The following is a 27,134-nucleotide window of genomic DNA, read 5'->3' as shown; positions in this document are numbered from 1 at the left end:
ATAAAACAAGATCTTGAATCTTTTTAATTATATCAGTAAGAAACAAATTAAAAATTCGCTTTACTTAGGTTTTGTGCTTCTCTTCTTACACAGAAAGAAACTATATAATTAGAAACAACGAGAAAGATGTAGAGAAAAGAGAGAGCCAATTTTATCAACAATAAATAAATAAATTGAAAGCAAAACAGGAGTCAAAATAAAAATAAGAAGAAGAATTGAAAAGCATCTACGGTGTATCTTTTAGACCAATTATTCGGCTGAGGTGTAGATGGAACGGGGAGGTTGTCTTCAATCTCTATCTCTTACTCTAGAAACCTAATTCTCATATTTTTTTTTACAAAATTTAATGATTTTTTCCCTAACTTTTAATGCTTATAACCTTTTCATTTATTAGCCAAAAAAAATCCAGATCATATAACCATTTTAAAGTCTGACATGTCTACTTTATAATAGTAATAATTGTAGAACCTTGTTCTTTGTAGAAAAATAGATTAAAAAAATCACAAAGCATGCTTAATGAACACTGATTTCGGCGACAAAGAAGAAGAAGAAAAAGAAGAAGAATGGAACCATTCATCGTATATTTTCATCGATTATTTTAAAACATATTTTAAATAGTTCATACATGCTAATTGACTGGGAAACAAGAAACTGATGCACAGCTAACAATGTTTATTTTGCGTTTATTTGGAAGTGTGTTTGTGGTTACTTTTCAAAATATTTTTTGTGCTGAAATACATTAAAATGATATTTTTTTTAAAAAAAATTATTTTTGAGACCAGCACATCAAAACAATCCAAAATATATAAAAAAATTAATTTTTAACAAAAAATTAAATTAAATTTTTGTGGAACGCGGTTTGCCTCGCGTTCCCAAATGGTTTAATATATAAAAAACATATCTCCATTATCACTGGTCTAAGTATAATTAACAATCTAAATGTATATAAATTGTAGTGTTTAATCCCTCTTTGCCTTCCTTTCTCTTGTTGTAAGAACTTCTATGTAAAGATTTGTTTTCTTATTTACTTTTCCTCACAAGTTATCATCACTCGATCTCACAGAATTTTGTACCCTTTATTTGAAGAAGGCCTTTATCACAAAAGAAACTGGGCTCAAAAAACAAAGAAAGAGGATCGGTTTGCAGTTTGCATATTCCCATCTTTTAAAGCGAAGAAGAGCATCTCTTGATATACATTGCGGATAGGATAGCAGCAATATACAATTGTAGAAAACCAAAAATAATATGGAAGAAATACATCATTCTAATGAAAACAAATAATACCAAACTAATTAATTAATTAATGGAAAAAATAAATGGATGAACACCCAACACATATCATTATATGCTTTCCTAAAAAAAAAAAATTAAATAAACTATACCTCAAGTCTGTATTTGTTTCCAGATATTACCCTTTCAAGTTTTATAAACTTTAAGGTTATTAGAGATTTATATAATTATTAATTTTAAATATATAAAATTATTTGAAATACACGGAATTATCTAACAATAATATTAATTAAAATAAATAATTAAATAATAAAATCTGTCACCATGTGCTTTGTCTGGAATCTTCCTATATATTCTGTCCTTCAAATTAAATGAAAAAGAGTAATAAAATAAATGGACATTCTTACCCCTTAAATATAAAGACAACGACAGCATATACACGTGGAAGCAGATAACTGGTTTCTGATTGTCCAATCACACTGTCATCCTTGCGTAATCACTGCCTGACCTTTCCTTTTGTCCGTTTTGCCGTGCTCACTTCGCCACTCTCACCGTCTCCTCGCATCCCCGCCAGTACCGCCCCCCCTCCTCTCTCTTCAATGTCAAATACCCTCTCTCGCATGCCTCCTCCTCTCAAAAACCCTAACTTCCTTTACTTCCTATTTTCCCAAAATGCCGTCCCACTTCTTCTCTAATTCCCCTTCTACCCCTACAACCAAGGCCTCCGATCGCCAAAACGACACCTCCGTTTCTCTCCCCTCAACCTCCACCTCATCTTCTATTTCCCCAGATATGTGGAATTACCTTTGGATCCCTTTCTTAATCTCGCTCTCTAAAGAGCTAACCCTAGCTCGATCAGCAACAGCTACTTCTCCTTCGATTCTCCTCCCGAGTCAACTCGCCGATGACTCGCCTTCCGCGCCTAAGTGTCCGGCCCCCGACACAAATCTGAATTACCGTCCGGTGATTGGAATTTTGAGTCATCCGGGGGACGGTGCCTCCGGGAGGCTTAATAACGCGACGAACGCTTCGTATATTGCGGCGTCGTACGTGAAGTTTGTTGAATCAGCTGGTGCTAGGGTTATTCCATTGATTTATAACGAGCCAAGAGAGATTCTTTTTGAGGTATCTAGATTCTTTAAGGAGAAGTGCAAAGATTGATTTTAGAGTGGGTTGGATCATATGATAAGATTAGATTGGAGAGGAAGTGAAGTGGAAACTGAAAAGGGAATTTTTTTTTTTAAACGATTGTAATTGAGAGAACTTTTAAGTAATTCTGAAATTAAGTATTTGCTTATTCGAGATAATGATTTGGAGTTAGAAACTTTGTTGATGAAAAAGAAAATGAAAATGAAATTAAACAAAAACAAAATCTGAACTTTAAAGTTGTTGTGCATGATCATTAAAAGGGATAGTCTGGCTTGAATGCAATGCTTGCACGGTGTAGGGGTATGTTATCATTATTTTATAATCTTAGTAATTTATAAATGTTACTTAAGCTTGCTTGTTTGGTGTTGCATTACAGAAGCTCAATCTGGTAAATGGAGTGCTCTTTACTGGAGGTTGGGCTAAAACTGGTTTGTACTTCGACACTGCGAAGGCAATTTTCAAGGTAGGTAATTTTTTCAAACAAACCTTCCATGCTAAAATTGATTTCAATAAAAAAATGATTTCAATAAAAAAATTGTTTTGCAAGACGATGCATCCCACGTTTGCAATATGTTTAGAATTCACCAAAAAGAATAAAAGAAGACATGGCATTTTCAACTTTTAGTTTTCCCCCCTAACTGTTGTCAGTACAATGATCTTGTACTTGCAGGAAGTTTTAGCTAGGAATGATGCAGGCATCCATTTCCCAGTGTATGCCATCTGCTTAGGCTTTGAAATTCTGACAATGATCATTAGTGAGGTAATATATGGCCAAAACATATGTATATATATATATAGCCTGTAATGATCAGACATTCCCATTCCTATTCCCATATTTTCCATTTTGACAGACTGATTCCGTGCGAGAAGAAGGATTACCAATTTATATGTTACTTAAAATATATAGTCCATAGTGATTAGGACTCTTCAGGACTTTTGGTGTGCCTGTAAGCACACACATTATGTATATCTTTTGCCATAGTGACAATAAATTGAGAGTTTCAGTTTCAATTTACAGCGGTGGATTTCCTTCAGTGTTTCACTGTGGATTCCGCTTTCTCTCTTGGATTCAAGGAAGCCCTGGTGGATATCTGGAATTTAGCTTGGTGGTTCTAGGTTTTCTACCCCTTTTCTATCTGTCGAGTCTGTTACCCTTTCTACAGCAATTGGTATTTGTTTTGCGTTGCCAAGCTACTTGTCTCAAACTTTATTCCTAATTTTATTGTTCTTGTTCTAGGTGGTTATTTCTGTTGTTTTCTATTGCTGCTTAACCTGATTGTATGCAGAGAGGAGGTAAAACTTTAGGGTTTTTTTTTCTGTGAGATGTATAATTAAATTAAATATGGCCTTACAGTGCAATGATGATGTTGGTGGTAAAGTTATTTTCAGAAAAATGTCTCGAGTAATTGTTTTGTTTACTTTATCATCCATCAATGTCAAAATGTCTGAGTAGTTGTTTCAAATATTAGTGCACTCTTGTTAGTGGAAATTCTTACAAGTCCCACTTGAGAAATGTTATGAGCATGACTTTTATTTTTCCTTGAAAATAGGACAATCAAATTCTGGAAACATATAATGCAACTGATCAGGCTTCTACTCTTCAATTTATGGAAAACATAAGTATCGAAGGAACTGTGTTTCAGAGGTATACACGCTGTAATCCCCCCCCCCCATCTCGTTAGCTTTGGTAAAATTCAAGCATTTCTCTTATACCAGTTTGTATAAACATTCTCAATTTTATGCATTTATCAAACATGATGCATGTAATTTTATTTTCTTACCAAGTTTTTAGTTTCTTTATAGAGCCACAAAAGGATATTAATGAATTTGTAAACAGTGTAAATACCAATTAACTTTTCTGTCAATAACTGAACGAAAGAGTTTTTCAAATTCTTCGTCTTTGACATGCCAAATGCTTACCCTTTATTTTTGTGTGACTTGGTTACTGGCATGGAGAAGATGTCCTAACTTGATATAGTTACCTAATATCCAATATGGATGTGTGCTGAATAAGTGAATACTTACAAGATGATGTAGTGTCAAATTGTATTATCCAGTTTGTACACTGCGAAGCATGATATGTGGCATTATGCAATCCGCAAGGGATAAATGGAGGTCTTTTGTTATCATGTCAGGAACTGTTTTGCCTAGCTACTTTGGCATTTATTGTGAATGGTTTTTCTTATAAAAGTTCTATAATTATTCAATATTGGCAAAATGATACTTTTAGTTGTACCAAGCAAAAAACTGCTAGTTAACATCAATATTCCTTTGCAGATTTCCTCCAGTTTTGCTTAAAAAGTTGAGTACAGATTGCCTAGTCATGCAAAACCATCATGTGAGTTCACAAAACTGGTAGTACCTTTGGACTTTGGTTGCATGGTCAAATAGAGACACATAATGCTCTGTTTCTTGTTTCTTTCTTTGTTTAGATTTCTGTAATATATGACATTTTACACTTTAAAAAGGACTATATTTAAAAAAAAAATTATTTTGGTGCAGTGTTCTGTCTTATAAACCAGCATTACCTATCCATTTCCTCGTGATTGGAGATCTAGGAATATCTTGATATTCATTAAATTTGAAGCCAAAAAGGAAAATGTAAATTAGACTTTCCTCCATATCTGGCCATATTTTAATACTCTTATACTGAAGAACTGTCCCTCAAAAGTAAACTAAAATACACTGGCTGATGAGTATTACTCGAGTGGAAGACGGAACGATGATGCCGTCGTCAGGAGAGTATGATCTGGAGTTTCCACTTTCTTGGGAAATATTTATGTTTTGCATTTCCATAATTTAGACAGGATTGGGGAGATGATACGTGAATATTTACTTCTCCCAATTCTAAGTTTTGCCACCTGCCCTTGAACATGATTGTTGCATCAATGCCGTCTTAATCTTTAATACTCTACTTTTATTTTCAAATTAGAATACTAATCCAATGACCAGAAAGGCTGCTTTCCCCTTTTTATCTAACTTATCTGATCTTCCAATGCAACAGTATGGCATCTCACCACAACGGTTTCAGGGGAATGAACATCTATCTAGTTTCTTTGAGATCCTGACTAATAGTGCAGACGAAGATAACCAGGTAATGGATGCAATAATTTTGTGAAGTAGTTTTCTATACACTTGAAGAATTCTAATTCTTTTCCCAACATCTATTTTAGGTTTATGTCTCCACTGTACAAGCACGCAACTATCCTGTGACTGCCTTCCAATGGCATCCCGAGGTATTGCTGTCATGTGCTTTGCATTAGAGCCATTGTGTTTTTCTGTGGAGATACATCTTTGGATGGGCAAATTCCATACTTGAAGTATAAAATATGGATTTAGATAATCAGGAAATTCAGGAAGGATGACAAGTCCTGTATACCCTAAAAAAAAATAGCGTGGGATAATGGATGCAGCTGTTTGTGCTATGTAGTTACAGGAGAAATTTTTGTCAATTTTCACTCCATGTATTGCACTCCTACTCTTCTTTATGTAAAATACATGCAAACCTGGTCATCATATAAGAAACTCTTGCATGTATGTGTTTAAGCTGGGTCTGGTGCTTTTACATAGATCAATTTGGGTATTTAGTATTAAAATATTTAAGTGGCTTTAATGTCCAAACAATGTAGGCAATTATTTTTTTAGCATTACCATAGCAAAAGGAGCAGTGGGAGGTGGCAGGGGATAAAATAACATCATAATATTTTTATACCTCAGCTTAATTTCTAAACATAATTGAGCAATCGATCCTCATGGTATGGTGCACAAGTTTCAATTCTCCTTTGTTTTTCAAAATTTGTTTACTGTTATTGTAAATATACAATTGCTTATGGTAGTAGGATTACTGGTGACTGAAATCCAAATGCATTTCAGAAAAATGCTTTTGAATGGGGGTTATCGATGATTCCACACTCAGAGGATGCCATTCAAGTGACCCAACATGTTGCCAACTTCTTTGTTAGGTGAGGATTTTGTTGTGCTGAAAAGTTATTAGTTTATGCTGCAAGCTTTTTGTATGAGATGTGCTGAGGATGTAATTTCAGCCATGGACATTCTGAACTGAGGTTTTGGATATTTTAAACAGGCTCAATAAATCGTCTACTCATTCACATGCATGTTAGAACTAGTTTAAGAAGGCTGGTTAATTCTTTCTGTTGTAAACATGGTATTCATGGAAATTTTGTTGCGGAAAATATGAAGGCATAGTTCATGTTCAGACCTTTCAAAACACAGAAAGTACCAGAATGATCAAATGATACACGCAAGCTTAGATATATTTGAAGTTGTTTACAGTGGTTGTATCGAATACAACCAGTAGCATTTGAAAATCATAATCACTGTATTTTTAACATTTTGACATTTTAACTAATAATCTTGCTTAAATTCATTCTATATTACTCCTATCAATATTGATATTGAAACTTTTGTGTTCTGCTGCGTTCATTTTCTGAGAACCCTGTCAGAAGTCCAAACGAAGGAAATTAAAGTCGTATTGCCTGCTTCCTGCTTCGTGAACCTTTTCATTTATCTATGGTGCTTTGTTGTTCACAGCAGAGTAATGAGATGGAAAAAAAAAAAAAAAACTGATTTCAATGTTTGTTTTGTGCTGCAGTGAAGCTAGAAAGTCCTTGAACAGGCCACCTGCTCGGAAGGTACTTGACAATTTAATTTACAATTACAGTCCCACATTTTGTGGGAAAGCTGGGTAAGTGAATTGACTCCGAGAACCAAGTTTGGCACCCAAATTTATTGTTACCAAGGTTGGCACTTGCATTTACTGATTTGCGTTTCTTCATATATCCTACTGTAGGAAGGGATATGATGAAGTTTACATCTTCGCAGAACCAGAAACACCAAACAATACGAGGTGTGCTGTGCATGGTAATTGTCATGGACGTGTGAAGTTATAAATATTTAAGACTCAGCACTGAAGTCTGAACACATAAATTGTATCATTGTCAACAATGTAAAGCTTAAGATCGAACTGAACTAAGTGCATTTGTTAATAATTCAAGACATGATGGTTTGTGTTCGCAAATGCTTTCAGTATTTACATTACGCCACTGCCAATTAAGATGTATTACGGCATCCTAGTCATAACTCATAACTTCACTGGTGACCCTGTTTGACTATGATGTCAAGTACCTGCATATTACATCAAAATACTATGATGTCCTGTTCATCCAATCTACCCATGCTTCAATTCCATATACCATTCTTGTTTCCATCAAACCAATGTAGTTCAAATACATTGAATCATGTGTGTTGAATGCCTTGGTGCCCATCTAAATAGCTTACCCCAGCCGAAATCAGCTTCATAGCAGCACGTTTTATTTATACAAACTGCTAGTTGTGATAGTCACAATTCTCATCAGAAAACTTCTTTCTTTTCTTTCAGATGCTGGATAACCTTGAAAAAAAACCCTTCATCGCCATGTATTTCTGCCATGAATTGGCTGTCAATTTTCCCCTCGGCTTCCCTTGGATAGCTCGCTAAGGCATCTAATTCTATTTGGTCACTAGCTTTGCATTGCACAGGTTCTTTCCAAACAAGATTTCCAATGTTATGTTCAGGCAAAGGTCGACTTTTTGAGTCATTTCCTGTTCTTGAAGCAACTATGACACTTCTCCAGATAATTGCTAGAACCTCAATTGAAGTTGGGGACTGGACAAACAGGGATCTACTTGCTTCTGCCTTGAGCTGTCTTATCGCCAATGCATCAAACACAAATCTTCTCCAAGCACACTTTCCTTTTCTGAACATAGCGGACTAAGAGAAATGGAGCAATAAAACTGGGATATGCTGCTTGTGATGTAAAACAAGCAGTAGTTGACCGAGCTTTCATGAAGGTGCAAAATGATGCCCCATCAAAGACATTGTGAGAAACACCAGCACAAATAGCTATAACGCCGAACAAATGTGTTTACTTGAACCATAAGAACATAATTACCTAATTTTGATGAATCTGCTGGGTTTCAGGGAAAGAACTGGTGCAAACTGCTGGGGGGGGGGGGGGGGGGGAGGAGTAGCTCTAAATTTATCACTATGATAGTTGTCTTCTAGCTATAACTCGCAATACACTTACTCTTTGTTGCAAATAATTCTATAAAATCTATTTTAGTATTTCATTTAATTTAAAAATTTAAGGGAATAAAATAAAAATAAATTCAACATTAATTGTGAAACATTTTAATTTAATATGTATTTTATAGTATTTAACACCTTATATGTGTTTTATATTTAAGTTTAAATATAATATGTTTGATCTTGATTAATAAAAAATAAAATGTACCAAAGTAATTATTTATTTTAAAAAAATCAAACTAAAAGAGTCAATGATAATCAACAAAAATGCTAGAAAGGTGTTTAATTTTAGTTAATGATTTATAGAAATATCATAAGAGAACTATTAATTATTGAAAATTTTTTATTTTAAGAAAATAAAAAATACTTAAAAATTAAAACATCAAAGAAAAGTTATTTTTGAATCCCTGTTGAGTGAGTTGCATTATTGTTATTAATTGATTATTAGAGTCATAAAATTAAAAAATCTTTTATTCGTGGTCTCTCAAAAAAAAAAAAAGAAGTTATTTAAATGTCCTTTTACGGTCACACCAAGTGACCCTAGCCATTGAAGTGTACCATCATTAAAATTTATATAAATGTTTTTGCGCTCTATTGACCTTGGCATATCGGCACGACTTAGGTAAAGCTGGCTAAAAATGAACACCTTCAATATTTATATAACTATTACTAGTTGTCAATGGCTTATTCCGAACTGTTCTTTTTCTACATCACTTTGATTCTTTACGCTCTAATTCTTTTTCTTCTTCACAAACTATGTTAAACCACTATTAAACAATATATTTTTACAATTATCACAAAAAATCCCTCTTTACCAAGCACTAATATTATAGGCTTTTTCTTGATTCTAATGGTATATGGATTACATTACCTGTCATACAAGATATTCAAGTCATATTACTATAAAAAAATATTTATAAATATCACATCATATTTATTCAAGTCATATTATTCAAGCTTTTTCTGGGACGACGAAGGCAGCACAGTCATCTCTTACCTCCTAAAGGTCTCTTTTATCTCCACATCCACCCCTACATCCACATATTCAATACTCAGTCTAGGATAATAATCTTCCCTTTTATTTCCAAGTACAAGCACTATAATTCAATCCATTTTCGTCCTGTTAAATTATGGGCCTAGCTGATGCACCCTTGGCCCAGAATTTGGATCCATGGAAAACACAGGTGATATATATATGTCACCTGCCTGCATTGCTAGTCCACCCTTGAAAAAAAGAACGCAGACCCCAAAAACAACATGGCGGGAAAACCAGTGTCTTTGAAGAGGGAAAATCAAACACTCTCATTTTGTCCTTGATTGATGGCTTGGGTAATTTCTTTCCGCACACCCACCCGCACAACCACCTGCACAATTTCTTCCATCTCTAATTTCTCTTTGGGCCCAAAACCCAAAGAAATTTTGTCCCAAATGGAAACCCTAGGCATTCTCGATGAAATTGAAGTTCTTGTCTCTGATAAACTCCAAGTGGTACTTCTACTCCTCTTCAATCCCCTTAGTTTTACTGGGTTTTGTTGTTGTAATCTTGGGTCGGTTTTAGTAAATCTAGAAAATCAATTAATTATTTAATCACTTGGTTTCAGGTTTCATACAAGTGGTTGAGTCGAAATTTCATGGTTTCATCGAATGCTGCAAAAAGGTTATTTTCCTCTCTGAAATTTGTGATTTTTATTTTTATTTTCCTGGTTTGTGCATTCAATTAACAAATGGTTGGTGTTGCTTCCTTAAGGTTGCTTCAAGAATTTGTTAACACACGCGGAAGTGGATTCGAAGTAGTATACACTCTATCCGGTTGGTTAAAGAACAACCCTTCAAGTTACCATATAAGGCTTGTTTCCGGTCCCAAACTTGAAGGTCAGGTCTTTGAATGGTGCTAACATCATTGTAGTTATTGTTGGTTAGAAACGAGAGATACTCGAAATCGCAAGGATTTCCATCTATCCCATTATAATAGATGGGTTTTAGGGTGGCATTGCTAGCTGCTGCTCTTAGGTTTGCAATAATGTGTCCTGGAAGAATCATTAGGTGACTTGTTAGTATGCCATAACCATAGGTTTGTGCTTTCGCCTAAGCAATTTAAGCATTTTTCACTTGGCTTTTTTTTCCCCTGGCTCATCTATGATCCCTCTTCCTGGAAGAGAGTTTAGCAGTTAGAATTTCTTTCCTTCGAATTGGCCATGGAAATGTAGTTGGAATTCTTTGAATTCTATTGATTAGAACAAAGAATTATAGAAGTGCAACAAGCATATTATGCATTCACATGAATATGTGTGATGAAAGTTGTTTTTGTCTATTTCAATACCTCGGCTACTTGATTCTGGATCGATGCTGTTGCACCCGTTGCTGGTACATAAATTTCATGCATTATTTCGTGGTTTGTTAGTATCATCCATAGTTGAGTGTTGTGCCTGAGACAAGGATACAGGGATATGCTGAGATTTCCTTTTTCGATTTTTTTTCTTGCAGAAGCTAAACAAGAATTCAATGGCAATTGCTCAGTTCAGGTATATAGTGTTCAAGCTTGCATCCCAAAAGATCCAGCTGCACTTTGGAATGCTGAATTTGTTCAGGCAGAAGAGCTCTTCAAGCAATCCTTCACAGTTGATAATTGCTTAAGAGATAACAGGTATGATGCACCTGTAGTCTGCAATCAGTTCCAGTATCTTACAAGAACTTGACTTGTGTAGATCATGGAATTGCTAGATATGATTATTATTTCATTTATGAAATTCATATGCAGCCGTTACAATAATGCAGATGCCATAGTAACAGCTTGTTACTTTGCAAATATTCAGACAATGAAAGCCTGAACCGATGGTCCTCAATAATTTTCTGATTGCTGACCTGCCTCGTGCAACAAAACTATTAGTACTAAACTGTTCTAGAAGAGAGTTGACTGGTTATGTCAAGTTTGTTGATGATGCACTTTGAACTCATTTTTTAATGTAATTAGCACACACAAATGTGTTCTTATTGGGGGTGGGAATTGGTTGGGGGTAATGAGATGAGATATTTCAAGCCTTGGATGGTTACAGATTGAGGGTTTCCCTCTCTCTCCCTTCTCATGAATTGCGGCAGAAATTAGCTTATTTTCCTCGGTGCTTGAATTTTTCTTCTGCAGATTTTGTGGGATTCTTAATTCCTTTGTTAATTACAATGTTGATGGACCTGCTGCAACCAAAAGTGTGGAAATCCCAGTAATTCAATTGTGTGAAACTATTACATTTAAGCAAACCAAAGTTCAGCAAAGCCCGAAGGTTGGTCCTCCATCTCCCAATCTGGTGAACAGTGTCAAAAGTGAAAGGAATGGAACAGGAGTTCATGATCTGGCTACCAAGCAGACTGTGGATGAAGAAAAGGTCTCTCTCTTGCCTGCCAATAAGAAGAAAGGCCAGAGTGATAAAACCTCTTCTGGAAATGGAGGTTTGTTGGCAAATTTGTGGGGTCGTGCATCTGCGAAGTCAAAGCCATCTAGTGCACAAGCTGATAATGATAAGCACATTCCAAATCCTACTGGTAGGTTTTTATTTGGTTGCCATACAACAAGGAAATTGTCTGCTTAACTAGGATGTAGGATTTTCTGATGTGACTTCTGCAAGACAAGCTCCTATTCTACACCTGGGATTTAATTCTTATCTGCTGTTTCTTTTTCAATTTCTGAATTGGTTTATTACATGTTATTAGTGAGTGCAGAAGCTCAAATTTCTGCTTGTGAAGAAATTGAAATTGGGAGCAGTGATGATGAGGCTCAGGGTGTGAATTTTAAGCGAACTTCTAATGGGGATAACAGTAGAAAAAGGAGGGTAGTTTTAGATTATTCCGATGATGAGTTAGAAGATGCAGTCAATCTAGCATCACCAGAACTTCCAAAGGGCCAAAGCAGTGCAGCCTTGGTTTTGGAGAAGCCCCACTTCAAGAAGCAAGCAGAAGATAAACCAATGATCAAGGTAGAGAAATCAACTGAAGGAGCACGTAATCAGTTGTTGAGAGATGATTCTTCAGATGGAAAAGGCATTGACTCTAAAACTTCCTCTTTGGAGAAGATCCAGAGTGACTTCACCTTCTGTGATGCTCAGAAGGATACGGCTGCTGGTGCTGCTCCAAACTCCCCCAAAAGGAGAAAAGTGCTAAAGACACAGATTGATGAGCGTGGAAGAGAAGGTACTCCCTTGCTCATCCTTCTCAAATTCCAGAAAATCCTCCAAGAAATATGATGACTTGGATTTTTTGTTTTTTGCTTAAAAGCTCTATATCCTACCCGTTAAATCTTTGTATTTTGGTTATTTCTTCTTTGTTTTTGTTTTCCTTTTCTTTTAAATTCCTTTCTTGGATTATTCTCTCTAGTATTGAAATGTTCCACGAAACCTAATTTCTTGTTTTCCTTTTTTGTTAATATATGTCTTTCTCTCTGCTGCAGTAACTGAGGTAGTCTGGGAAGGGGAGGAGACAGAAACTAAGAAAGTTGAGTCACAGGATTCGAAAAAGAAAGCAGAAAATACTGCAGTTACAAATACTGTTAACAACAGGTCAAAACTATTACATTATAATTTCACTTGCATGTATTCGGTGTATGCTTTAGGATTTGGTGATAAAACTTTAGCTTGTACCTGGTAACTGCACTATTAATCTTGTCTCGTACATTCAGGGCACCTCTGACTAAGAAGTCTCCAGCAGCAGGAAACAGTGCTCCGTCTAATCCAGGAAGCAAAGCAGGGAACAAGAAGGGAGGGAACAAGGACCCTAAACAAGGCAACATTCTATCGTTCTTCAAGAGGGTTTGAGCAAACCAACTAAATATGAATACGTCATCTGATAACCTTCTTTTATCTTCGTCTTTTTGCCCCCTCTTCCCTCTTTTGTGGTTTTCTTTTTGCATATTCCTTTTTGGCGTTGTGAATGGAGGATTAGGGCCTTGAGGCAATCGATATGCTAAACCTTTTGTGTTGTATGAAATCAATACATGTTTATCATTACTAATTGCTCACGTGAAATCTCTTCTGCCAAATATTCAGTTATGATTATTACAGCATAAGGAGAAGCTCAAATGGCAATTAGAGCCCATAAACCGTACAAAGAAAAAGATACCTGTCTGCATCAAGGAAAGACGCTCGCACATCCCACTCGTTTAGCATTACCAACGCTCAACAGTGGTGAAGTAATAGAAGAAAAGAAAAGCACTCAGCAGTAGAAACTGAAGCTTACCTTTTCGATTTGCCAAAATTACACCCATGATCTCTTTTTTTTCTTGCAAAAAGCAATCAAGTTCTTTAGCTTTTACTCCATGCCTGAAAATCCAATAGCATGCATAATTCATGATGTTCTGCTCCTAAATGCAGTAAACTAAGAGTGTTTAAAATGCGTTTCCCTTGAAAAGCTATTAAATTGATATTTTTTTAATACTTTTCAATATTTTGATGTTTTGAAATGAAAAATAAAGAGAATCTAAAAAGAAAAATCATTTTGATACGAATTCCAAAGTTATTCTAGTTTGCAAAACTATAAAATCCATAAACCAATCAAAACTCCTTGAAGCCCCATTTCTGACAGAACTCATCATCATATAATAAATTTCAACTCAATAATATGGTCAAGCACCAAACAACACCGCCCAGTAGCCCAGCAACCAACCTCTGGCTATTAAGGTTTTGTGAAAAAAACACATCTTTTCACTAAATACAAACAATTGTTATGCTGTTGTCAGTTAACGACAATAACTTACAGCACAGCAGGAAAATCTAGTGGCAAATGTAAAGAAATAAAATGACCCAACTTTTTGAAAGGCATTTTAGGAGATAATTTACATGATTTACATTCAATCCGTGCACACACAGTGCTAATTGATCTCTGTTCTCTGTTTTAAGTTTCTCGGATCAAATTTGTTGGCTCACTCAGAACATACTTGGGTAGTTCATACTTTGCACCTGCGGGAACATTTTGAATACAACATGAAAGTAAGAAATATATCAAATTTGTATCACATACATGGAAAGACCAACATTAAATACACTTTAGCCGCATAAGAAAAATTTAGAATACTCTTATTGTGGAAGAGTAAGAAGTCCGTAAATTCTGGTTTTTGCAAACAAAAAAATCACCACTTTTTTAGAGAGATTTGGTGTTGAACACAAAAGGTTACGCAATAAGGAATTGAAGGACTAAGTACCTCTTTCATCATAGCATACTGTCAAATCGGCATTTTGAATGATGACACCAGCACTGTCCACAATTGCTTGTGCAAGGGATAATTCAGCTTCGGCAGCAGCTTGAAGAGCATCCCAAATCTCTGGCATCCAGAAAATTGGAATCTATATCTCAGAATCAGATACAATAAATGATTGGAAAGCATATTATAAACAATTTTTTATAATGTGAAGTCAACCGGATCTTATTTTTTGTCCTAGAAAATTCAAAACCTTTCATCTTCATTCATAGCAACTTTTAGCAAGACTAGATAGATGGCGAGACAGCATAATGAACATCTGATCTTCATAATTGATAACTTCCCTTCTATCCCCTTTTTTATCAACTGTGGAAAGTAAACACAGCTACTAATCACTGAAGTGATAAATTTAATCTTCATATGCAGTAACCTCCCCTCTAAACCCCAATTTCTATAACACAAAAAAAAAATAAAAAAAACTTTCACTGACCACTGAAATGATAAAATGCTGATTCAGTAATAGTTAATGATGTTATGATAAAGCCTTGGAATGTGACAAGCTAGGTCGGCATGTGGTTGATATCGTCACATGTACTGTATCAGTATGACTACTGTCTGATATAGAGAAACAAGTCTGCAGTAGCTCCAGTCAAAGTTGCCTACAGTTATTTTTTTGGGGTAACCTGTACAGCCTATAGCATATTCAGGTCCAATTACAACTTTTACTTGATCCTCAAGGCACAGTTGGCACTAAATAAAAATCCTAGGAATTGTCATTTCAAATTCTTTACTAGTGCCATCCATTATTCCAAAACCATCCTATCGCTTGCTTCCTTTTTATTTTTCGTTTCTTTTGTCAATGCTAGAGATAATTTCTACTCAATTGAACGTATCCTAAATATAGACTAGATAATATGTGGTAGGCTTTGCAAGCTGCGTTAAGATTCTTAAGTAGCAAGTAAAATATTATATGAGAGAAGAAATAGATCTTGTGCAATGGCAATGGCAAAAACAGTATTAAGGAAAGTAGAAACCTAATCTACAAAGCACAGCACCAGCAATGCCAATGGCCAAACTGTCGTCAAGGAAAGTGGAACCTTAAAATTACGAAGCACATCTCCACTCTGAAGTAGATTCTAAAATTTTCCAATATTCCTTGTACATCAACAGAAAGGAGCCTACTAATTATAAATCTATAAATGAACTGTCAAGAATAGTCCTTTCAAAATCTTCATGGATACTGCGGCATAATGATACCCTGCCTCATTAAGGGTCAAAACTTAAAGTTCAGATCAGCAGATTAATGTTTTAAAAATAATTATGTGCTCGAATTACGCACGCTGATTGCTTGATTAGAGACATGACAGACAATTCATGGGTAATAACTAATAACTGATAGGGGAATCTAAATCAAACATCCCTTCAGCTTGAATATTTTATGTAGCAAAGCAATTAAGAATAGTTTGCAATTGTTTTCTTTATGCTCATTCCTAAACATTCAGCGACTGTTATTGATGAACACATATGTATCACAGTCCAATCAGTGTACTGTGGTGGCAATTTCTGAGGTTCTTCCCAAAACTCCCTCTATATGGTTTCCAATAACTTAGACCTGCACTTCTCAATGTAATTGCTCTCAAGGTTTCTTACTTTTATTCTGTATTTCACTCTGGATTTTTTTTTTTATTATTATTTTACTTGGGAAAAAAAGGACAGATTTCACCTATTCAACAAAAGATCAATTAGTATCTTCTTCTCATTCCTAAGATAAATTCAATCATTATAAAAATTAATATATTACTCAACCCAAGGTTAATTTCTATGAAAAATCCTAGTGAAGAGCCACAAGTGGTATGACATTCCAGAAAAAGGTACCTTTCCTTCCACCATAGTGAGGCGAAGTATCCCAAAACTCCTCACGCATCTGTAAAAGCTGAGACTTTGTAATAGGCTGAGGATGCTTCCAAGGTTTTGGCTTCCGTATTTTCTTAGCACTCCCTGTCATAATAACAAATATGACATTCGTCTCTGTTAATTACCATGATTAAATAAAGAATACATAAAAAACTGGTTGGCATTCAAATATTTCTCTTCATAACTACTGTTACCTAACATTCATCCCTTATTAATGGAATCAAGGAAGAGATAGAAAAAGGCATGTTATGACTATTATGCATATGACATACCATGCCACAAAGTACACTGAAATATATATTTAAGGAAAAGAAAAGGTGCTTTACATAGGATTGCTGGTTAAATTTGAGTGCTCTGGGTTCATTTTTTACATAAAAGTGGCAATGTAAAAAAGCAGATGGCAAGGAAATATTCTACAGATAAGATTCAATTCTCCTCCTCTCCTTAATTGTCTATCTAATCCTGCATCTTCAATAAAAAGGATAGCCTAGAAAAACAAAATAAAACATAGAAATTATAGGCCCACTGAAGAGTATACAGACAAATAAACACATACATGGAAACATAAGATCTCTCTCACACACAGACATGAACTTAAAAGATCAGCTCAGCAAATACTCTTATGTTTAGATTACATAAATATGGTGACCAAAAGAAGCTTGAGATCATTGCGGAAATTTCCAGAAATCTGTTAAACAGCGGTGCGTAGAAACTCGTGAATTGAAGATTTCACTATTCCAGCTATTACATGTGCCTACAGAACATACTTACCAAACATGCTAATTAGACCTCATTAAAAACAAGCACATTTTAACGAAATTACAGTAATTAAAGCTTTTCAATACTTGCATAAATGGAAGCTAAGCTGGAACCGAAGCTGTACAATATATTTTACAGTTGATATACAACTAGTACATCTGTTTGGTAATTCGATCACCTCAAATCCTAAATCCGGAAAATAATAAACTCGCCTATAACTGTAATTTGAAGCTAGTTAAAATGCCGCTCAAATCATTGATTGGTCTCAAACCTCTTGCATGATAGCAGGCTTAATAGATAACACGAAAAGACTGAACCAATCATCCATTGCCCTTCAAAATCACACAGAGGTCTAGCACCGATAACAAATTATACTCATTCCGATTCATTGGATTTTATCAATTTACAAATCCGTGTTAAAACTCTTTACAAGAAAAAGAAAGCAACCACGGCATTCAGTCAAACATTCAGTTCTTGAGTATGTTCCAAAATGAATGAAATCTTCAACTTTCTGTTTCTGTTTCGCAAAGAAATTAAATTATTTGTTTTTAATTTCAATAGAGAAAATCTCAAATTCACAAAGAGAAGCATTTTGACCTAAATTAAATCCTGATATTGAGAAATCTCACATTTAAGTAGTAATTAAATCTGAAAAACTATAATCACCGTCACCAAATCTCTCTCTATCATCCAGGTTTCAGAAGTCACCAGTGCATTGTAATAACAGTACAGAAAACAGAAAACTAACAATCTTGTTAATGCAACAAATAACGTCCAAAATCAGTTACGATTAGTTTCTGCCCTTTTCTTTTCCTTTTAATATAATAAAAAAATCCAAAACATTATGTATTCTTGATTAATTTTTTTTCCTTGAGGTTTCTCGGCTGCCAAACAAACAAAGAGAATTAGAGGGGGTGAGAGAAAGAGAGACGATAGAGTGAGGTTACCGTCTGCTTTGGCTTGCGAGGATCCAGCACATCCCATTCTGTATTTGCTTTTTAAACACAAAAAATCACTTCAATAAAAGAATTTTGTTTTCGAGAGGGAGAGCTCTTAGAGAAGCTTCATTGAAATGCAAGTCAAAATGAAGTTCCCTTCGGTCCCTGCTGGTTTCTAGAGAGTGAAACAGAGGGGTTTATATTTTTATTTTTTTATTTTTTTATTTTTTTTTAGGGGAGGGAGTGGGGAGATGGTATTTTATTTATATTCAGCTTCCGGTGAGAGCTGTGTGCGGTTATTCCGGCGAGGTTTGTAATAATGAGGGTGATATGTGAAAGAAATTAATTAAGAGGGTTACCTTAATTGTGGATGATGATTGCTTAATTATAAGATAATGTTTAGAGTGAGAAAGGGGGTTAAGAGCGAAGCTGATGGTTGGCTGTCATGATCTTTGTTTGCTGCCTGTAGGTAATCTGTTGAGTAAGGGGCTTTTTCGGAATTCTCAGTTTCATTATAGGGCGGGTTGATTTTTAACGATATTTTCACTAACAAGTGACAACAATTGTCTGAACTCTTTAAAGAATATTTCGAGCACTCTAAATTTAATTTAATTTAATATTTTAATGAAATTTCATGTGTAAAATTATTTTGATGGTGAAAAAAAATTGAATTTTAAATGAATTTCATTATTTAAAAAGTATACAAAATAAATCAAAGATCAATTCATATTATTTACAATTCCAAAAAATATAAAACATTAATGTTAAAATTAGTTTTTTATCAAAATATCTATCCACCAACCTCTGTTTTTTGCAAGACTTTTAAAGAAAAAAGATAAAGGTTATGATTGGTAATATAAAAAATAAAATAAATTGAAACTTATTTTTTTAAAATACATGAATTCAATTAATTTATCAATTAAATTTAAATTAAATACTATAATTAAATTTAATTATAGTAAATGGTTGGTTTCAAACATGGTATTATAAATTATTTCATTAGTTATTACTTGCATATTCGCGCTATGTTGTGAAGGACTAAATCTTTTTTAAATACAAAAATAATTTATACAGGTTTCAAGAAATTTTTTGATATTATTATTATACCTAAAGATATTGTCATTTTGAAGAAACAGATTCCCATCAAGATAAATTTTTACTGCAAAATAAAATGCTACTATGTGTGCTCAATAAACTAAATAAAAAATTACATGAGTTAATAAATGATAATAAATTTGTTGATTTAAACCAAGGATAGAGTTAGAAAGTTAAGATAAAGATGCATATTAAGATATTTGATATCTAGTTTTTTAACTTTTTAAAACTAATTATAAAATAATAATTTTTTTTGATTAAAAATATAAGTCATTTTAAATAAGCACATAATTAGTATTTCTCAAGTCTAAAATCAATTTTCTTTTTAACTCATCTCTTGTTTATTTTAGTGATCTTAATGTTTTTAATTGGAATTAATGTGTTGTTAATATATATATATATATATATATATATATATATATATATATAAAATTGTTAAAGCAAATTTAAAAATATCAAAATAATATATTCATATTTTATATGTGATTAAAAGCTAAAAGAATTATAAATGTGATAAATCATGTTTAAAATCTATTTAATTTAAAAAAAAAACTAAATCAAATGTATTTAATTTTTTTTAAAAAAAATATTTGAATCAAATCTTCATGAACAATTTATTATTAGTATTATTATTTTAATATTATATACATAATAATTGAAAAAAAAAACATTAAAAATAAAATAAAAATTTATAAAATTACTTAAGAATTATATCAAAACAAAAGGTAAATGAATTAATATAGCATTTTGAGTGCAAAACAAATCAAAGGAAAAAAAAAACAAAAACATAGAAAAGGGTTAGATCCAGCAGCTAGCCGCTTGTCCAATTTCTATTTTTTTCGCTTTATAGCCCGAGTTTTCATTTGTATGTTGAATTTTTGTTATATGTTTAAGGAAGTTCAAGCATTAATCCTGCTACAGATGTACAACCCTGTAATAATCGATGTACTGAGTTAAAACCTAAATCTCAAGTATTATGTTAGAATTAAACTAATCTAAAATACAGTGATACCTTGCACTAAACCTATTAGTAATAGATTTTTATATTTGAATTCGTGATATAATGATTTAATTCAGGATACTGAAAACTAAATTTTAATCTAAGTTGGATTATTAGCTAAATTGATCGAGATTTTAAAATGATAAAATATGTGTTTGATTTGACAAGATTTTAAATAAAATGAATGATCTGACTAAACTTGATCGAGTCATAATTAAATCTTGTTTGATTAATAGATTTTTTTTTTTTTGAATTAATTAAATGTGTAGAGGTTAGAAGTTATGTTGAGATTGATGCATGTCATTGACTCATCCATTGATTTGTAGATATACCTAATAATCAAAATCTTTTTCCGGATCAATTTTCTAAAAACTATAATTTTTATTGACTTTTTAAATCAGAATAGCATTGCCCAACTTTTACACGTTTCATTGGAAAGAAGTAGATGGATACAGCGGAGGCGTGAGAAAAACATATCAAGTGGTCAAAATAGTGACGTTAGTGGATATTTTCCGGTCACTTCACATGGCAGCCGGGATGATTTTGACCTGCGGCGTGGCTCGATGCGAAAACCCAACAGCGTTTTACAGTTATCTATCATGGCACACTTGAAAAGTATCCGCCACTGTGCCACCTTAGAAATGACGAACCCTGCAAAAGGGTTCTGGGCTGACAGATTTTTCTTTATCACGTGAATTCCTTGGTTTCCGCTAAAATCTCTGGGAAAAATGCTGATATACATCACATCAGCACTAGCTCTTTCGATCTTCTTGTTTTGAGTCACCGTCCAAATTCCAATTATCAATCCCACTTTCCAGTCGTTGCTATTTTTTTTAATGAATCCACTTTCAGTGATGCAAGATAAGTCGAGCTCTTCTCCCTCACAAAGGAACTAATCCTAATCAGTCTGAAGCATATCACATGTTGTGAATGAATTTTTTTATTTTTAGATTACCGTAAATAACTAGATTAATTTGTACATATTTTGATTAATTTTACAAGTTCTAAAATTAACAATCATATAAATTTTCAGTAATTATTTTCAGTAATTATAAGATTTATAAAATTTAAATAATATTTTATAAAAAAATAAATTCAGAATTTAACCAGTTAATTTTTTTATCTTAACGGTGATTAACCTTCATTGAAATGGATTGAAAAGGGGAAAAAATGGTGTAAAAAGTTGTTCCCGTGCATAAATCTGGCAGTCCAACTAAACAAAGTTAGCATCTCTAACCACAAGAATCTCAAGACCATTTCTTTTTGTGTTTATATATCATAAATAAACGAAAATTATTTTAATATATTTTCAAATAAAAATATACTTCTGAAAAAATTATCCATGGCAATAAATACACCTTCGGTGTTCATAAGCTTATCCTTGTATGATGATGAATTGTTACATGATGCCAATGCCAGATTAATCCCACCCTCTAAATGCAATACTTCAAAATAATCTAGAGTACAAGCATATACTAAATAAGTTTTGTAGATTTAAAAGGCCGACTACATAAAGAAAGCAAAATGAGTCTACAAAGACGCTCAACCTTCGAATGCATGATCATTCCCTTTTGGACGACCAGCAGCTCAACTCCTGAATGCTCATCAGTTCTTGCACCCGTTCTGCAGATGGATTGTGTTGCAGCAGCCAGTTTAAGAAATATCATGAACTCCTTTATGAAAGTGTCTGACAGATAAACCCTTGCTTACAAGTTTAAACTTGAATTAGATATTAGTTCAATAACAGACATAAGGGTACAAAAAAGGGTGGAGAAAAAAACAAGCTAAGCTGGATTTGGCAGGCAGTATAATACTGAGAGTAGTAGTCTATCAAAATCGGTAGGAGCTATCAGGCCCATACTTGTTTCTGATATTGTAATGCTCAAATTTTGGACTTTCGTAGTCCACATGCTTCATCTCAGCAGGTTTTGGCTCAGCCCCTACTGCTCCGAAAACTACTTCACCACTTTTATCTCGTTGGCGATGCCTTGATTTTTCTTTGTGATTCTTTGACCTGCCATGAGACGGAACCTCACCTGAACCATAGAATTCTGCATATTCTTGTCGTTTAGAAGACCGATGCTTGCTTAACAAAGAAGGATCCTTAAAACTGGCAGACTTGATCTTTGGTGGTTTCACTTCCGAGTATTTATCACTTGTAGTTGGAGTATGGCCCTGGCGACTTTCAGATACAGGAGCAGGAGTACTCTGCCTCGGAACTGATGGAGGCTCTACTTTATCTTCAGGCAGTGTTAGAGAATCTTTCAAAGGGGTGAGGCCTGTTCTGGCTTCACCATGAGAGGGAACCTCACCTGAACCATAGAATCCTGCATATTCTTGTCGTTTTGAAGACCAATGCTTGCTTAACAAAGAAGGATCCTTAAAACTGGCAGACTTGATCTTTGGTGGTTTCCCTTCCAAGTATTTATCACTTGTAGTTGGAGTATGGACCTGGCGACTTTCAGATACAGGAGCAGGAGTACTCTGCCTCTGAACTGATGGAGGCTCAACTTTATCTTCAGGCAGTGTTAGAGAATCTTTCAAAGGGGTGAGGCCTGTTCTGGCTTCACCTGGTCTGTTCCAAGAAGGAACAAAACAGAGGAGTATACCAACCAATGCTTCAAGAGCAAGCTTAGATAGATCAATCAAAAGCTGACCAAAAGACGGCCACTTGGGCTCCTCTTTCATGTTCTCCATAATAGGAATGGGTTTTTCCTTACTTGATTTCTTTTTAAATTCACTCTCTGAAGATTGTTTCTGCATTATAAGCATTGGATTTAGAGAACAGGATAAGAACAATCCAAAAGGAGAAACATTATGATGCAACTGAAAACATGCATTCCATTGGAGTAACAATCTAGTATATGATCTAACCTTCCCTAACCAAACCAAAACAACTTCTAAAACTATATCAATGCTACAGATAATGGAAACAAAGCCAAATTCACTTCTAATCTACAGTTCAACAACAGATAGAATCAGATAACTACAGCCAAAAAGATGCTCATACATTCTCAAGCAGCATACAAGCTTCCCTCAAGATTGCATCCGTGTCAGAATTATTTTTAAAATTAAATTGGCTACTTAATGGAATGCCGAACAGATAGTTGCTGAATTGAAAGAAAGAAATGATATCTTCGGAAGGCTAGTGAGGATGAAACAAGTAGGTATTTGAATCCCAGATTAACCATTTCGAGGAAATCAGACAAATCGTAAGAAATCATACCATTCTTGAGAAGAAAGAAGACCCAAACCCCTGCTGAAGCATGCATGTAGCATATCCAATCAAGACGGCACCAACAACCATAATCACATCTTCCAAAAGATCCATGAAGTACATCAGTCAGTAAGGGATAGTCCCAAATGGCATTCAAAATCCAAGTGATGTAAAACAGTGTTTAATTCCATTGACCTCAAGAAACATTACAACAAAAATAAATGCCTAAAATAGAAAATAAAGAATTTTTGGTTGGGTTGGGTATGGGAGATATGCTTGGGGCCTTGGACAATGGGCATGAGACTTGGTGATTCAATGTTGAAACCAAAATGCATTCATGTTTTTGGTTGCTGAACCAATCCATTTTTTCACATTTCTAGGATCATTAACACATGCTTGGGAACTTGTATCCAAAAAGACTAAATGACATTCACTAAAAGAATACCATGCATTGCACAATCTTTCAACAGGAGTTAATGACCAGTGGATCATTGACGGTATGATAAAAAAAAAGTTACAACCAGCATGAAGCAACCAAATCCTGTACCAGAGTAGGGATACACATGAATTGCTTTGATTGACCCATAGGTATTTTGGTTCCATAGCTCACTATGTTTTAGTGGTTCTCTGTTTCCTATGTGGTATTACAGCAGGAAGTCGCAAATTATGTGAAAATTTGAGTATATCTTTGCACTAAAGCTAAAGATTTTATCATGGAAGACAAAAATTCAAATGGCAGCAAAGGCATGGACAATCAAAGAGAACCCCCCAACACCTTGTTTTGCTCACTAGCCTGTTGCTTTCTATTGCTGTCTTCCTTGTGCACTCTATTGATTGGATGTGTACATCTCTTCACTATGATAAACTAAACACCTCCCCTGCAGCCAACTACCATATTACACATTTTCTGTCAATGACTAATCCATGGCAAGGTCAAACTAGAGACTAGGCTGGTAAAGTAAGATTCAAAACTTAAATTCTGTTCCATGTGTAGTTCTTGGCTTGGTTGAAATGGACTGTATTCCAGATAAAGTTCAAACAATCTAATGCCACAAACCAGCAACATGACTTAATCACTGCCCCATCTTTAAAAGAAAGGTGATAAAAAAGAACATGGAATCATACCTGTCATAGTAAATGAACTGGACTGATAATCACAATCCTCTTGGTTAAGCGAGATTTGCCGAAGAGCAGCATTTCCTCTATCGACAACTAACAAAGAACAGGTAGAGTGAAGATACACCACATCAAAATCATTTGAGAATTTGGCATCTTCGCTGGGCCCATCTCTAAAACCTGCAACATTTGATTTCCCCCCAGCAATGGTTGTGACACCTGCAGATAATTTCCAAACTTAACATCTTTATTCCATCATATACACTCAAATGTTCAACTTTCAACAATTAAGATTTTTCAAATCTTAGTGCATCATCTTTTACATTATAACTAGTCAAGGATTGTCAAAATTGATCACATGCCAGTAACTCCATACAGAACTATACACCTTATGAGTATATATGGCACAGAATTAGGGTGCTATAAAAGGCCTTTTCAACCCAAAACGTGATTTAGAAACCCAAAAATGATTGGCTATCAGCCTATCAGTGCAGTATGAGTGGATGGAATACTGACCACATCCCAAACTATGGTTTGGGGGAAGCTACCATACAAGATTTGTCCACGCAAGCAATGCCAAACACACCGTATATGTAGTTGAATTAAGTCATTTTCTCATAAAAAACACTAATATTTACAACTTCACATCTTGTGCAAACTCTTCATACCTGCATCTCCAATCTTTCTGATGGCTAGATTCAAAGTATCGGCAACATATATGTTCCCTTTATCATCCATGGTTAGACCTCTGGGATGATTAAAACGAGCCTCATTTGGTTTTCCGTCAATATGTCCTGTGTAACCCTGAAATGACCCAGCCACCAATCTTGCCCTACTATCTGCAAGAAATAAAATTACAGATCAAAACACAAAAAGTCCACCAAATCTATAGCTCAAATCCAAACCTTCATTTATTTATTGTGGATAGAATTGCCGTTTCCTCACTCAGTGCAAAGAAGGCATCATATAGGCTCACAGAGTTGGATTTTAAACTGAGTTGCTCTTAAAATAGGAAATGCACCTAAAAGAATTCTTTATCTCATTCTACTTTTTGAGAAAGCCAACAATAGCAGGCCCATCGATACATCTGTTTTACGTTGTTTGCAGCAAACGGTTGAATTATGCTTAACAGAATGAATTATCTACTATTTTTCAGGCGCTTAAAGGCTAAACTATAAAGAAACATAACCTCAACAATAAATTGGCTGTCTTGAAACATTTTCACAGCATTCAAACACAGCTTAAAACCAATAAACTGCAACAAAAGAAAGGAAAGCAACAAGCATAAATACATACATTGTGACAATGGTGGAGTGATTTTAACAACGTTGCTATTAACTTCATCGACAGCATACAGTTCACCATCCTCAGAAACGCGTATTTTGTAAGGAACCACTCCCATTGCATTTCCTTCCACAACAGTCTCAACTAAGTATCCATCCTCAAACTGAAGAACATTCCCATCTGCAGAAAAAAAGCAAACCACGCAGAAAAAATTATCATAAAGCTTAATCATGAAATAACAAGAAGAAGAGAACACAAAAGGGTAATTCAAATTAACCTGAATGGGGTGTTTTTGAGGATGCCACAGTGGTGGTCCATTTGAGAAGAGAAGACAAGTGCTTAATCAAAGGTGCTAAGCATCCAAATACCAAAAAAATAAGCTAAATCACAAACGAGGAAAAAATCAAAGAAAAATAACCAAGCCCCTCTAAGTAAAACATATCAAAACTAAGGACAAGAGAGAAAAACCTGGAGGAGCAGCATGAGCTTGGAATTGAAAAGTACAAGCCACAGAAAGTAGCAGAGCTAGTATAAAAGTAAAGTAGAAATGCGATCTTCTCATAGCTCTCTCTCTCTCTCTCCAGACAAACCCAAACTCAAAAAATAACGACAGAGAGAGAGAGATTAGTAGTCTAGCAGTAAAATTTATGGGGTTAGATTATCAAGAAGAAGAGAACGGGACGGACATTATTTTTGGCAGCACTGTGCGTTGTAGCTGTTACTTGGCAGCTATCTAGCTAGCTCGTTTCTAGCAGTGATTACTGTAGTAAAGCAGCTTTATTTTATTTAATTATTGGCATCTCTCTTTGCATGTGGATTTTTTATCCTCTTTTTTTTTTTTTCTTTTTCATTTTCTTTTAGAGGTATAATAATAAAAAGATAGGATAAATAGAAAGTGAAATTTCAAAGGAGGACAGAGGAAAGAGATGGTTAGGATCTTCTACATGGGGTTCCACCTTTGGTGTCGTCTGTGTCATCGTGGATACTCTTGATTGGTTATTGCTTTGCATCCTTCTTCTTTTTCGTCATCTTCTTCAAGCAAAAATATAATAATTCAGCTAAAATTAGTCTTTTTAGTTTTTTTTAAATTAAATAATCCCTCTAATTTTAGAAACTATTTATTTAATGCCTTCATCATTGCTGGTCAAATTTAGTTTAATATTACTTTT

The 27,134-nt window shown here is 34.4% G+C and overlaps 4 protein-coding genes across 5 annotated transcripts; 2 read left to right on the top strand and 2 right to left on the bottom strand.

The window, feature by feature from the left end:
* Positions 1-1,728: 1,728 nt before the first annotated feature.
* On the top strand, positions 1,729-7,417 carry LOC133668245 (gamma-glutamyl hydrolase 2-like). Its single transcript, XM_062088022.1, has 10 exons — positions 1,729-2,355; positions 2,756-2,842; positions 3,050-3,139; positions 3,930-4,024; positions 4,657-4,717; positions 5,384-5,473; positions 5,553-5,615; positions 6,253-6,341; positions 6,992-7,084; positions 7,190-7,417. Exons 1-10 carry the CDS (start codon positions 1,903-1,905, stop codon positions 7,287-7,289), a joined length of 1,221 nt encoding a protein of 406 aa, XP_061944006.1. The 5' UTR covers positions 1,729-1,902; the 3' UTR covers positions 7,290-7,417.
* Positions 7,418-9,667: 2,250 nt separating this feature from the next.
* Positions 9,668-13,487, top strand: LOC133669260 (uncharacterized). Of its 2 annotated transcripts, none has more exons than XM_062089337.1 (8): positions 9,668-9,952; positions 10,066-10,121; positions 10,212-10,273; positions 10,949-11,108; positions 11,604-11,998; positions 12,167-12,643; positions 12,900-13,008; positions 13,128-13,487. In XM_062089337.1, exons 1-8 carry the CDS (start codon positions 9,785-9,787, stop codon positions 13,261-13,263), a joined length of 1,563 nt encoding a protein of 520 aa, XP_061945321.1. In that variant the 5' UTR covers positions 9,668-9,784; the 3' UTR covers positions 13,264-13,487. The 2 variants fall into 2 exon arrangements, with proteins under 2 accessions (XP_061945321.1, XP_061945312.1); XM_062089328.1 differs by having other exon boundaries at positions 10,212-10,336.
* Positions 13,488-14,094: 607 nt separating this feature from the next.
* On the bottom strand, positions 14,095-18,693 carry LOC133669275 (uncharacterized). Its single transcript, XM_062089348.1, has 4 exons — positions 18,263-18,693; positions 16,518-16,640; positions 14,646-14,765; positions 14,095-14,403 (listed from the first exon to the last, which is right to left on the bottom strand). Exons 1-4 carry the CDS (start codon positions 18,297-18,299, stop codon positions 14,339-14,341), a joined length of 345 nt encoding a protein of 114 aa, XP_061945332.1. The 5' UTR covers positions 18,300-18,693; the 3' UTR covers positions 14,095-14,338.
* A 2,938-nt stretch (positions 18,694-21,631) lies between these two features.
* Positions 21,632-26,757, bottom strand: LOC133676318 (uncharacterized). The gene is made up of 7 exons (XM_062097980.1): positions 26,434-26,757; positions 26,243-26,317; positions 25,978-26,145; positions 25,350-25,520; positions 24,691-24,900; positions 23,575-23,663; positions 21,632-23,105 (listed from the first exon to the last, which is right to left on the bottom strand). Exons 1-7 carry the CDS (start codon positions 26,525-26,527, stop codon positions 22,179-22,181), a joined length of 1,734 nt encoding a protein of 577 aa, XP_061953964.1. The 5' UTR covers positions 26,528-26,757; the 3' UTR covers positions 21,632-22,178.
* Positions 26,758-27,134: the final 377 nt, after the last annotated feature.

Source organism: Populus nigra, chromosome 1 (assembly GCF_951802175.1).
Source record: "Populus nigra chromosome 1, ddPopNigr1.1, whole genome shotgun sequence".
NCBI lineage: Eukaryota > Viridiplantae > Streptophyta > Magnoliopsida > Malpighiales > Salicaceae > Populus > Populus nigra.
Note: the sequence above shows the minus strand (reverse complement) of the source record. Positions and strands in the feature narration are given on the sequence as shown.